Source organism: Octopus bimaculoides, chromosome 16 (genome assembly GCF_046866305.1).
Source record: "Octopus bimaculoides isolate indiv1 chromosome 16, ASM4686630v1, whole genome shotgun sequence".
In the NCBI taxonomy this organism is placed as follows: Eukaryota; Metazoa; Mollusca; class Cephalopoda; order Octopoda; family Octopodidae; genus Octopus; species Octopus bimaculoides.
In genome coordinates, this window is record NC_142943.1 from 39,343,703 (window position 1) to 39,357,773 (window position 14,071).

The 14,071-nt window shown below is 34.0% G+C and overlaps 1 protein-coding gene across 3 annotated transcripts in view; it reads right to left on the bottom strand.

Annotated features, from left to right (window-relative positions):
* Positions 1–1,844: 1,844 nt before the first annotated feature.
* Positions 1,845–14,071, bottom strand: part of LOC106869328 (uncharacterized) — a 74,116-nt gene continuing 61,889 nt past the window's right edge. Inside the window, exon 2 of one of the 3 annotated variants that reach the window (XM_089364507.1) lies at positions 1,845–4,226. In XM_089364507.1, the coding sequence (XP_089220633.1) occupies positions 3,255–4,160 (906 nt within the window). In that variant the 5' untranslated portion in view covers positions 4,161–4,226 and the 3' untranslated portion in view covers positions 1,845–3,254. The remainder of the gene's footprint in view (positions 4,227–14,071) is intronic. The other 2 variants (XM_052974153.2, XM_014915036.3) reach the window with 2 other exon arrangements.

Sequence of the window (14,071 nt, forward strand, 5' to 3'; positions counted from 1 at the left end):
TGCCGGACTGATAAGTTACAGGGACGTAAACACACCACCACCGGTTGTCAAGCGGTGGTGGAGACAAACACAGGCACAGAGACACACACACATTGACATTGACATAAAAATACATATATAGCTTAGACAACTGAGGTTTCGGCCAGTATAGGCCCATGCCATGTCTAACATAGCACTACTTGGTGAAGTCTTTTAGTCATACGTGGGGCACCATGGCCCATTCTAGCAAAGAGTTATTATTGTTGGAGACATTTTCGGATGTAGGAGGTTGGTCCGGGATTTTTTTGAGAAATTTGTCCAGAGAACTTTTGAATTTTATGGGATCAGTTTCCGTTTTGATGCGTCTACCAAATCCCCTCACAATGCTTTGGTCAGCCTGAAGCTACTGTCGAAGGTGCCACGCAGCGGGACCCAACCTGAACCATGTGGTTGAGAAGTAACCCCTCGATATAAAGTATGGGGGATTACATATGATGGAAAAAAAGAAAAAAACGTATATACGGTATACATTAAGAGAAGGGAAGTATACATAGTATACGGCATCAGAAGAAGAAGAAGAAGTAGTAGTAGTAGTAGTAGTAGTAGTAGTAGTAGTAGTAGTAGTAGTAGTAGTAGTAGTAGTAGAAGAAGAAGAAGTAGTAGAAGAAGAAGAAGAAGAAGAAGAAGAAGAAGAAGAAGAAGAAGAAGAAGAAGAAGAAGAAGAAGAAGAAGAAGAAGAGAGTGAGGTGCTGTCCTCGAGAGAATTTATGAAAAAGTAGGTGAAAATTAGGAAAATGACAAGAGTGGAACCATTCTCAGTGTAGATCTTTGAGTCGGAAGAAAGAAGCTGGAGAGGATACTCGTCCTTGGTATCCAGGGTGATCATGGATGGTAGGGTTCCACGATTATCGCTGGAGGTCCTCCTGCATCAGAAGGAAACCTATCCTGATTTGGTGTGAATTAATAATCGAATTTCTTGGGAAGACCTTTGTCGTCTTACATTTCATTTCCACTAAATATATCTATTTCCATGCCTTTAAGCTTTATTCTAATTCACCTATCGCTCCATATCTCTCCACTATTAGTTTTCTGCTAATTTCTTTCTTTCTCCTTCTCTTTCTATAAACCACCTTGACGTTGTATCTACGAACGGTTTTTTAAGAAAAACTTGCTTGCATTCCCTTCATCATATACGCAGTCATCACATTCCGTTAAAATGCCTTATTGATGTGTTTGGTTTCTTTCTTTCCCTGATAAGAAGATTGCATTGTTTTACACCATTTTATTCCTTCTGGAATAATACCAATGTTTTCTTCAAAACATATGTCGGAAGTAAAAGGATTTGAATAACACCTGTGTTTCACTCTATTCATTTATTTATTCATTTATTTATTTATTTATTTATTTATTTATAATATACAAAAAAAATTAATCTAAACCTGGAGTTTCTACCTTTATAAGTAGGCTGTTACATCCTTGGTACTTGCGTGAATTTTTGCTACTCTGGTAACTATTTATTTATCTTTTCCGTGTAATTTGTAAACATTGAAAAAACACTCATACATACATACATACATACATACATACATACATACATATATATATATATATATATATATATATATATATATATATATATATATATATATATATATATATATATATATATATGTATATATATATATACATATATATATATATATGTATATATATATATATATATATATATATATATATATATATATATATATATATATATATATATATATATACATATATATTTATATACATGCATATATGGTACATATATGAAATTAAAATTCAATTCATGGAGAAACATTTTCCTTAATAGGGATGGAAATCATCCAATTTTTCCCTGGTATGGCAATATGACAGAGATTTAAAACGCTTTCACAACTTTAATGGGCATATATTCAATATACAAAAATTAAAAGAAAACGGAGAGTTACGACTGACATATTTTAATTTATTAACATATTTTTGTTACTATTATAATATAATATAACATGAATACGAATATTAATCCTACATATTGTTTCGATTCAGACCCAATAATGAATTTATAAAAAATCCGTGTTTATGGGTAAAAATCTCATTTGACAAAATTTGACAAAAATTTCATATGTGCGATGTTAGATCCTAGAATCGACTGAATTAAACTTGCTTATGTTTATAAGCAAGAGCGTCGATAATTTATATAGCTAACAAAAATTAAAAAAAACATTTTTAGATATATAATAAAAATATATAATAAAAATCAAAAATCAAAATAAATAAATAAAATAAATAAAAATAATATAATGGTTGTAAAATATGATAAGAATATTAATCTAAATATATTCCTGCGCATTATTTTTTTTATCTAAAAAAGAACCTAAATAATATGCTAAGAATTTATGGCGAAGTAGGAAATATCTTCCATACTATTAGGAAAAATGCATGTTATTCATACAGTATATTCTGAAAAATTCGTTAATCTCAAAAAAAACAACGTGTTATTAATCATGGCTAAATAGCAAAAAAAACCCAAAACAATTAAAGTACTTCATTACCAATAGGTTAACACTAAATGATATTATAAATTACACTATATTCATTATTTATAATCACCTGTAGTAGAAATGCAATCAAAATTTAAAATTACGTAGTTTTATTAAGAAATCATAAATACATATTATATAATAACATTATTATAATATAATTGTATACATTTTCTAAAGTCATTAAAAACTTTTAATCAACTATTTATTCATTCAAAAATTTTTTATTCTAAATACGGCGATATTAATTTTATAAACTTATGATTATTTATTACCTATACTAACTTGTACATAAAGAAATAAATGAATTATCAACAATATATAGGTGTATGTGTGTGCGTTTTAATAATTAAGCCAGAGAAATTATAAAAACGAATAACGCAGCTCAATAGCTTGTATATTTACTTGCTATATACATGTATGCGTATCATATGGCCATCATACATGTAACGAATGACTAACTATAGGTAGTCCTATAATTCTAATGCCTATAAGTTCCATTTACGTGCAGCTTTATATATATATATATATATATATGTATTGGAAAGCCTTTGTGAACAATTGGCTAATACAGGTTTTAAGTATAAAAGGGAGCTTTTAAAAAGTATTAGTTTTTAAAAAATGTTATAAATCTTTTATCAGGATGTTACTAACCATTGTTAGAAGACGTTTTTTTTCCTAGATACAATGCTATTTTCACATCGCTTTATAAGATTAATTTATTTCAGTTAACTCGTGAGAGGGATGATCTTTATGCTTTTTACATTTCTCTGAGCATAATTTCCGAATACTTTGTCTTATAGTGAAATCAAAAGACCACAGAAACGGCAAAAGCAGGAAGCTGCCAAGACTCATGACTCGATACATGACGAATAAAGGAGAACGGTAATGCCCCATAAACCCAGCATCGTTAAGAGTGGTTAAAATTAACAAAATTATAGTCACTGCAGTAATAATAATCAAAGTTATCAATGGTGATTTCATCATCTCTTGTTCTTTACTCTTGATAGCAATGTAGATCAACAGGCCTATAAACACTAACATTGCAATCAACAACAGAATACTTATCACAAATTGAGCAACAATGGCATTAATATATAAGTAAAAAAAGCAACTATTAGTAGAAAGGTTGGAAAAAGCTAGTATGAGTACCACATTTTTGATACAAATAAGGACCCACAAAATCCCTATCAATACGGATTGGATAATTAGGAAAATTTGATTTTCATATTTGCTTGGCCTAAAATATTTCATAATAAAGTCGCAGCAAAGTGGGATAAGGAAATACTTATCACCATCGTTAACCACAAAAGCTAATATGGTGATAAATAAGCAGTGAGATTTTGGCAAGTCTCGAACTATAAAGACATGCAAACTCTGAAAATAAACAAACAAAGCAACGAGAGCATAGTTCAGCAAATAGTTCAGTAGTGACAAAGAGCGTGTTTTCCCGTGAGACTTGCGATCTAGGAAAATGGCAACCATTAGAAATACGTTGAACAGGATAACTATGATAATAGATATACAGATGAATATATTCAACCGTCCAACTGCATCATTTCCGAAGACTGAAACTTTGTAGTCGTAATCGTAGCTGTAATTAGCTGACATATTTTCCATATTATCTTTTGGGTAGTTAAAATTGTCTCAAGCCTGAAATGAAGACAGTAAAGGAAATGAAGAAATCTGAAATGAAGAAAAATTTCATTATATAATTGTAATGGTAATTGAATTATTAGAAAAATTATTTAATAGAGTAAAACATTGGGAGTCATTCATTAATAATAATTAGTTATAGATGCGTTAAAGTAAAATCTGTTGTTGCATTATGTGCGTGTGAAACTAATCACAAATTTGTTATTATGGCTTCATTTCTATAAAGGGTTGAAACCATTCCACAAAACATACATTGTAAATAATCTTAGGAAACGCATGAATGTCAAAACATAACATTGACCACATCTATAAAGTATAATGGTATGTGGCTTAGGCGTAGAAAACGAAAATCTGCATTGAGGAAATAGTGTTGTAAACGTGGTTAAGAAGATGAAATGCAATATATATATATATATATATATATATATATATATAGGCAAATTTGATGTTGGAAATGCACCTAAATTTGAAAAACTCGTAACTGTTTAAAATACATTTATTTACATATATACCAAACTAGTTTTAACAATATTGAGTGCAAAGGATACAGAATATGTGTTTATATGTCAGTATACACTTGAACTCGCGCGAGCAGACACACACGCACACACACACACTCTCTCACACACAAAAACACTCACACACACACATATATATGTATATGTATGTGTGTATCTGCGTACATATGTATGTGCGTATATATATGTGTGCGTGTGTGTGTGTAAACATATGCGTATATATATATGTGTGCGTGTGTGTGTGTAAACATATGTATATATATATATATATATATATATATATATATATATATATATATAATGCAAGAGAGTTAGGGGTTGAGACTTTAACCCACTAAGGGATAGTATCTATCCAATATACTGCTGGGAAGGTACCCAATTATTGTTACACTAGTGTTATACCAAGTGTAATAAGTGGGTGCGAGTAAAAAGGGGTTATTTTACCCTAAATTTATATAGCAATAAGAAAATGGAGAAGAATATTCTGTATCCATCGACTTGCAGACAGTGTATTCCATTGAATTAATTTGTTCATTTTGTAACTAAAATGACAAAAACCACAACATACAGATGCTTATGACATACCATGTCATATTAACAATTAAGGTTACAAATATAAGTTGCCGAAACAATTAAGGTTACAAATATAAGTTGCCGAAACCCAACAGATGTATTCCACTGAATATAAGTAAATAAACCTTCGAACAGACGGTCAGTAGCGATGCCTGCTGGGTTTCGGCTACTCTACATTAATAAGGAGTAAATACCCCGAAACTAGTCTGTGGATGCCAAACCAGCAAGGAGAAGCTGCTGACCTCCCCTGTTCGAAGGTTATAATGAACACAGGTTTGTGTGTCACATAGCTAGCTAGAGGCGATGGCCTCTTGGAGCTAATCAACGGTAGCATTCGTCCTATTTTCCTGGACTGCCATGTTATCTTGGTGATAACTATTAATATCCAGTACCGCTGCCGTAGTCTCCTTTAGAGAGATTTAGAAATATTAATATTTCGATTTTTATATATATATATATATATATATATGCGAGTAAAAATAAATACAAAAAAGGTGGGGGTTTTTGTATGATTGTGTATAGAGGAATATATATTTTGTTTAAAAGAGTTCCAACACTGTCTGTTTTTTATGTTTTATTTATATTCCTGCAGAACCAATGTGGGGTATAGAATATGGAATAGTCTGTCATACCGGCCATGACGAAGGGAAATAGCCCTGAAACTCGAGCCGCCTTTATATATTTATATTTATATATTTGATCCTTTATATTGAACACTCAATATTTCATCTACATTCAATACTTTATTTCATGGTGCCATCCGTTTTTATTTTATTTTATTTTATATTATATATTGTATATTATATTATATATTGTATATTCCATATTCTATACCCCACTTTGGTTCTGCAGGAATATAAATAAAACATAAAAAACAGACAGTGTTGGAACTCTTTTAAACAAAATAATATATATATATATATATATATATATATATATATAATTAAAATATAGATATGCAGGGCAGGGAATCGTCAATTAGTAATAACATTAATAATTAACAATTTTGCCGGGTAGCTCAGTATGAAAAAACCTTTTCGGTAAAATCATTTATAATCATAAATATATAGGGATTGACAGTAACCTGCTTCTCCAACATACTGAGAATTCAGAAATAGCAGCCAAAGAACTACTGATTCGAAAACTACAAATTTTTACTCTAAATTGATAGCGATATTTTTGATACACACAGAACAAAAAACAGTAGAGAAGAGTAAAAAAACCACCTGCCTTTAGTTAATTTAGTTAGTACGATCGTTTCACAGTTAAGAGTAAAGAATACTCTATTCTGATCTTCAGTTAAATATTCTAATAAATTTGTTAATGTCTAAATAACTCACGTTAATTTTGACCATGCGACATCAATACCACGTGAGGAAGACGTTAAGAAATTTATCGGCCAGTGAGTTCAAAATCTCTCACCCTAATGAATTCAATTCAGTGTGCATCACAAATAGTCCCGCATAGAAAAGAGACCCGTACGAACTTCTTGCGGTTTAACTATTCACCTTAGAGGTATTATTAAAATATAGATATGCAGGGCAGGGAATCGTCAATAAATAGAATAAAGAAACTAAGTAAAATCTTTCTATTTATATACTAACAGAATTGCTACAATTTGATAGAGTAAAACACTGGCATGTAATAATAATATTTAGTTATAGTTGCATTAATATAAAACCTGTTATTACTATAACTTTGAAACTAGTCACAACGTTGTTGATAGGGTTGCTTGTCTAATGATCGAAAAAATAAACGATGGAAACCATTTACTATATATCCATCGCTGGTAATCTAAGGAAATGCATGGACGTCAAAACATAATACTGATCACGACTTTAAAGTATTTTACTATGTAGTTTAGAAAGAGAAAATGAAAATCAATCTCAAGAAAATAATATTGTAAACATGTTTGAAAATGATGAAGTGCAATTTTTAGTCTCGTATGATAAAATGTAATTCTCGTGGGAAAAATGGGATAAATGTAATGAAAATTAAGTGAAAAGCTTCTAGGCTAAGAACAGTTTACAACCCCAAAATTCAAGGCAACAAAACATATTAACCTCTTTTATAATGCGCCAAATTTGGTTTAGTCGAGGAGAACAAAACTAGTGTTTTGGGTGCATTGAAGTAAACGTGACAGACAGTGTTGAAGACTTTAAAGCACAGATTTTAGTCTCGCATGACGGAAATGAATTTTTCTGACGCTTTTGAAAACCCGGGTAAATGAATGAATGTCACATCGTTTTTTTTTTTCAAATTTCTTAGCATACAAGAAACTCAAGACGATCTATATACGTGACCGCTCGATCTCTTGCAAATAACGGATAAATTTCCTAGTGCCTTAAAAATGAAGAACGATGTTTGGTAATGTGGCATTAGATAAAAAAAGAAAAGAGCCGCCAATCGAGTATATGACTTGGTAGAATGTATAGGGTGCCAACGGTATTCAAGGACATAGATTTTTTGTCATTATTTTATTTGACTAATTTTTATTGAACTTCTATTTCAGAAAATAATAATGACATGCCCTAGGCTTACTAATGAAATGAAAGGGCATTCTGTAATTGTGGCTTTGAAGGCTAAGCATGATAATTTTGAAATTTTTCGTTTTCTGAAAGTTGCAAGATCTTTTGTCCACAAGATTCAGTGTAAGTTAGACAAAGAAGATAGAAGCGTATTACCTGTATCAAAACGTAAAAAAGCATTCCAAATGCTCTGATTCTATCAAGACATCGGAATTTATTCAGGAAGTAAAGCAAAACATTGAAGACTACCCAGAAAAGTCAATGAGGTCAATTGCAAAAGAATTTCGTGTCAGAAAACACAATAAAAAATGTTGTGCAGGAAGACATCAGATACAAATTTTATGTGATGAGAAGTCAATTCATGTGAAAGAAAAAAAAAACAAAACCTTTTACTCAGATCTAAAAGACTTTTGAACAAACTTAAAAGTCCATCAGAGGATGGTATCATTTAGTTTTTCTCAGACGAGAAAAACTTTGACTAGGACCAGAAAACTAACAGAATAAATGACAGATGACTATGTGCAGGCCCTTCTGAGGTTCCAAGAGTAATGCACACAAAATTTCTTGCAAGTGTCATGGTTTTGGGTGTTGTAAGCAATGAAAGACATGTGATGCCTCCTCACTTTTTCCCACAAGGCCTTAGGGTGAATGCTGCTGCATATATTGAGGTTATAATTAAAGTTGTTAAGCCTTTATCCAACAGTGTATGCAGTGGAAGGCCTTATGTATTTCAACAAGATTCTGCTCCTTTACACAAGGCTCAAACGACGCAAGAATGGATGGCCGACCATTTGCATGATCACAACACTCCCAACATTTGGCCTCCTAATTCTCCAGATCTCAATCCACTGGACTATTATGTATAGGGCATTGTTGAAAAAATATGTCATTGAACGCCCCCAGAGCACCATAGATTTTTGAAAGCTGCCATATTTCGAGTCATGTCCGATATGAACAAGTATCACTTGCGTGACTGAAGAAATCAACTGAGTAACAAACATTTATATCGGCTCTTATTATATACAGATTAAACTTTAGCAAATTGTAGATGCATCATGTCACCGTATGAGTTTTCTCCCCTGTAATAACAGGGCAGTGGTAGAGGAAATGACTCTAGAGAAGCTGCAATGTGCTAAAGGTTAATAAGAAGCAGTGTTTTAGCAGAAATAATGGAGTGTGCTCGATTCGATCTCTATTCACTTGTACCGCTAGTAATACCGAGGCAAAAAATTGAATAATCACAGCAACAGTCATTTCAACTGACGACAACAGTCTTCTGAATTTGTTGCCTCGAAAAGAGAGAAAATAATTATTCCGTATTTGAATTCTTACTGGTGGTTACCTCACAGGAATCATTTTAAACATTTGTTAGATGCAAGCCTAATCAATTTCAGTTTTGGGTTGTATATATAATTAGAGAATGAATGTAATAATTAGCTGAAATAGGGCTGTTTACAAAAGTTAAATATCACATTGTCAAACAAAGGAGAACAATAATTAATTACAGTTAGAAGAAAGGAATCACGGTAAAAAATAATGACGGTCAAATTTCTCTGGGTGGATTCAGTTATGACAAAAATCGGCAATTATAAGGCTGGTATACTGGAGCGGGAGGAAACTACATGCATGCATACATACATACGTACGTACATACATACATACATACATACATACATACATACATAGGTATATACATACATAAACAAGGTGTTAGGGCAAAATTTGACAGTTTGCACAAAAGGAAAGGAAAACACAATATTTAATCAAAAATCAAAGTATTAAAAAAATCAAAAAACATTTCAATTAAATTATGGCTGAGAAATAACAATCTACTCAAAGTGGCAGCCCTCAGCTCCCACCATGGTCTCATAACGGCTCCATAACCTGGCGCATGTGTTCTCTGTATCTCTGGGAAGATCTTTGAACACCGCCTTGATCTTGGCCACCAGCTCGGCGTTGGTGGTGCAGGTAGAGTATTTAATATCTTTCTCAATCGCAGCCCACACAGTAATCCTAAAAATTACTATCGGGGAATAAGGGGATCAGAAATCGGGGATTGGTGAAGTAGTACAAATTCTCCGATAATCACTTCTGATTCTTTCCGGAAGCATGTCAAGAAGCCGAATGCAGCTGTCACACATATGGCCTCCAGCAGCAATCCTCTCCAGCCAGGAATTGACCACAAACACCAGCTACTTTACATAAGCGTATGAACTGAGCCTAAGGCCCTGTTCAAAGATGTTAAGGTAAACTCCCGCGTGTGGAAGCAGTCAAAACTCATACAGTGCTCCTTCCTGTTGATCACGGCTTCGTAATCTCTATTGCAGCTGTTCAGATCACACCTTCGCAGTGTTTACCGGCATTTTGATATCCAGTATCAATCATCATGATACAGGTAACTCTTTTCCTCTATTGAGATGACTTCCATTCTTGCATGTCCGCTAACTTTTTCTCAACTACAACGCTAATCTGTATGCTCTCTAATGCCGTTGACTGCTTCCCAATACATCAAGCTGTTCCTAAAGAGAAGGAGACATATGAATCGTCAAGTTTAGCCAGAACGTTCTGTATGTACATATATATGTATATACGCGGTTTGATCAATAAGTATCCGGACTGTTGCCATAGTAACGAAGCTAAAGCACGCAGAGTAGAGCCGCCTGGCACAGATTGATCCTGGACTCTGCTGTGCATGCGCACTAAGTTTTAATGTTGTAACTCACTACCGTTGTTTACATCAGTGCTTAGAAGGAAGGTTTGTAGCGTGTGATTGTTGCATTGACCATGAATCTGCATCAAATTTTGTCAAAAGCTTGGCGATATCTGTTCAGAAGCCTACGCAAGGTTGCAGCAAGTGTATGGAGAGGAGTGTATGAACCGAAAAAATATCGATAGTGACGAACGTTCAGAGAGACCCGCAACCAACGGAACGGAGAAAAGCGTCGCAGATATGCGTGCAGCTGTGAGGGGAAATTATCGAGTCACCAACTGCGAGTTATCAGAGGATGTGCAGATTAGTTACGGTTTGGTTCAGTCCATTATCACTGAAGATTTGAGTATCAAACGCGTGTCTGCCTAGTTTGTGCTAAAACTGCTTTCAGCTTGCAACGCACCTGCCCATTCACCGCAGTTTATGCAGCAGTTTTTGGCTAGGCACAGCATTCCCCAGGTCCGACAACCACAATATCCCCCAGATCTTGTCTCTTGCGACTTTTACGTCTTTCCAAAAATCAAATCCTGCTTGAAAGGAAGAAGATTTCAGGACGTTGAGGAAACCAAAGGAAATGCGACGATGCAGTTGCTGATTAACCCAGAAAACGAGTTCCAGGAAGGCTTCCATCAAAGGAAACAGCGCTGGTTTACGTGTGTGGTTTCTGAAGGGGACTACTTTCAAGAAGATTAAATGCCAAATTGGTGCGTGTTGTAATTTTGTTTTTATAGCACCAATCTGGATACTTAGTGATCAAACGTCCTATATTTGTATATATTTACATACATATATGTACATATATGCACTGATTGATATTATTTGGAATGTGAAGTTGTATTAAAATGGAGGAACACTCAGTACTGTTTAGTAAAGTACATATTTATTAGAAATGCTATATTATTAGCATTATCCTGCGTTTGAGAATTTAAAAAAAATCACTTCTTTATCTTTCTAAGACATCTCAACGCTTCTAAAGCAAACTTCGTTTGTTTGTTTACCTTCATCGTAATTTGAATTTAACATATTTATTAATTTTTACATGGAAAAGGTTGAGAGTCACTTCGAAATTTTGGCTTACCAAACGGCACCACTGTTTTTTCTGGCTTTTATATAGTTTTTGACTAACCACCCTTTAAATTAACGTATGAGTATCTGTTTTATTTTTATTATCGACGCGACGTTCCCTGAGTGGCCTGACATTAACTAAGCAACAGAGAACTCTGTTGATAGACAATTATATGAAAATGCATCCCAGCATATAAATGTATATAATGTATAAATATATTATTTGAAGTGTAGCATTCCCGTTATTTGTTTATAGAAACACGGTTGAAGAGGAATGGTATGGCAGTGACTGAGTGGCATTTGCATGAGCCAAGCCAGTTCCAAGAAGCAAAGACTATTATAACATTTCATATATCTTTCTATTCTTCGTATAATGTATAGACTTTACTACTGTTGATCAGGGTTTATCCTGTTTCTAGTCGCTGCTACTTACACTTCGGTGCTATACCCTACATTTTACTTCTAATATTTAATATTTCTTTCTGTCATGTCTTACTACATGTTGGTCGAAATGGCGTGCATTCATTTCTCAATGATATTAACAGAGTTATCAATATCATTTCAACTTATTTTGGTTATTGTCTTGCTATGAACACCTAGTTCTTTGTCAGCAAATATCTTTCTGCTGCTATAAAGTGTATTAAAAAAAGATATATACATACAACGTATAAGAGCTTTAGAAAGAAAAAAAAAACTGTACCAAATTTCTATCGATATACACCGTTGTTTTTTCAAAACATTTTGTAAATAATGAAAAATTTAGTTACATAATTTTGCCTTAATTTAGTTGGTATTTGGACCTAAATAAACATGAAATTTTGATGAAAGGTTTTATGTTAGTCAGCATTAATCATTTAGAAACACGAAAACATTTAATCTTTCTAAAATGTTTAGTTTTGCAAAACGGTTTACCTACGCATCCCCCCACTAGAATTCACTTCGAGTTTTATAGCAAATACATGATTTGTTCCACTAAAAATATAAATGAAAAGAGTTACATAATTTATATATATATATATATATATATATATATATATATATATATATATATATATACATATATACCCTAGCGGTTTTTGCAAATTCACTGGAAGGTAAAACTTCCCCCTCTATCCTCACTTTCCTCTCCAAGTGGACACCTTCCTCATTCTATTTAAACCCATCCACCACACATCTTTCACCATAGCCACTAGACAAAAAGACACTGCCTGCTCTGTCTCGTTGTCTTATAGTTGAGTGGTGGTGTGATCCTCACAATAGGTTCAGCTGATAGTCGGATTCATCCTACACGTGATAGCAGCTGTTCACCATGACTGCACAAGGGAGAAATGCTAGAATATTGCATGAGTGCGTGTAGTATGGTTTCGTTGCACTGCGCGCATTTCGGACAGTCTCACCCGGTGCTGCTTCCATACCTGTAGGGTTTATCTCGAATCGACAGTGCTTCTCGGTAGCACTGATAGGTCAGTGATTTCTAGAAGTTATCCATGGTAGTTCCGAACACGAAAGTCTTCCGAAACAGACCAGCAAGTGCATCCTCCTCGAAACCCAGGGTTTTCCCGAGAACCTCATCGTACTTACCAACCACTAGACTTCAATATATTGCTAATATAGATGTACAATGGGTGCATTGATCGACCGGTAGACGGCGGTTTAGCGCCTGACGGTATTCCAGTCACCAGGCGTCCAATCTTGATTATTTCGTGACTCAGGATTGCATGTCCGTCAACGAGATGAACTGCGGAAAGGTGTACCTTACGAATGAACCATACTGGCTCACCGTCCAGGAAAATCTGTGAGTTGTGTAGCTACAGTGCATGTCTGCGCATCAGCAGCGATGACAACAACAAAATGGCAGCGTGACACTGAAGTTATTAGAACGCCCGATAAAAATGTTTTGCAGTATTCGTATTACGAAGATCAGCAGGGAGCGTTCTTTGACTTGATGACTTTAGGAAGGTATTTTCGAAGGCGTATGCCCTACTTAACTGCAATGTGGTGGAGCTCCCTGGCTTTTCGACGATCTTAATATTGAGTTTGGTCTCCTTCAGAGCTTTCCTAAATCTACAGGCTAGTTCTCCATGGGATGTGGCCTCTACAAACATCATCTCTTGATATTTGTCAGTCCTGTGCTATGTGTTTATGTTGTTTGTTTTGCCATAAACTCTCTGTATATTATTCTAGCCTTCACCTCTGTATCGAGGGCGGGTACCACCGGCTTCATATCGTATAATGCTATTTAACTTCTTTCAAGCTCCCCTGTATATATGAATCCTATCTTTCTGGTTATATTCAGAGAATTGCATGACATGTTTCCCCAGTATTTATACACCGGTCTCTGGAATAGTTGCTAATTCATCCTTACAACTGGAAAGGTTACAGAACGAAACCATTTGAACTTAATTGCATCAATTATGATATTCAGAACAGATTGAATGTCACAACATCGCATTCGGCCATGTCCACAGATTTTTAAATGTG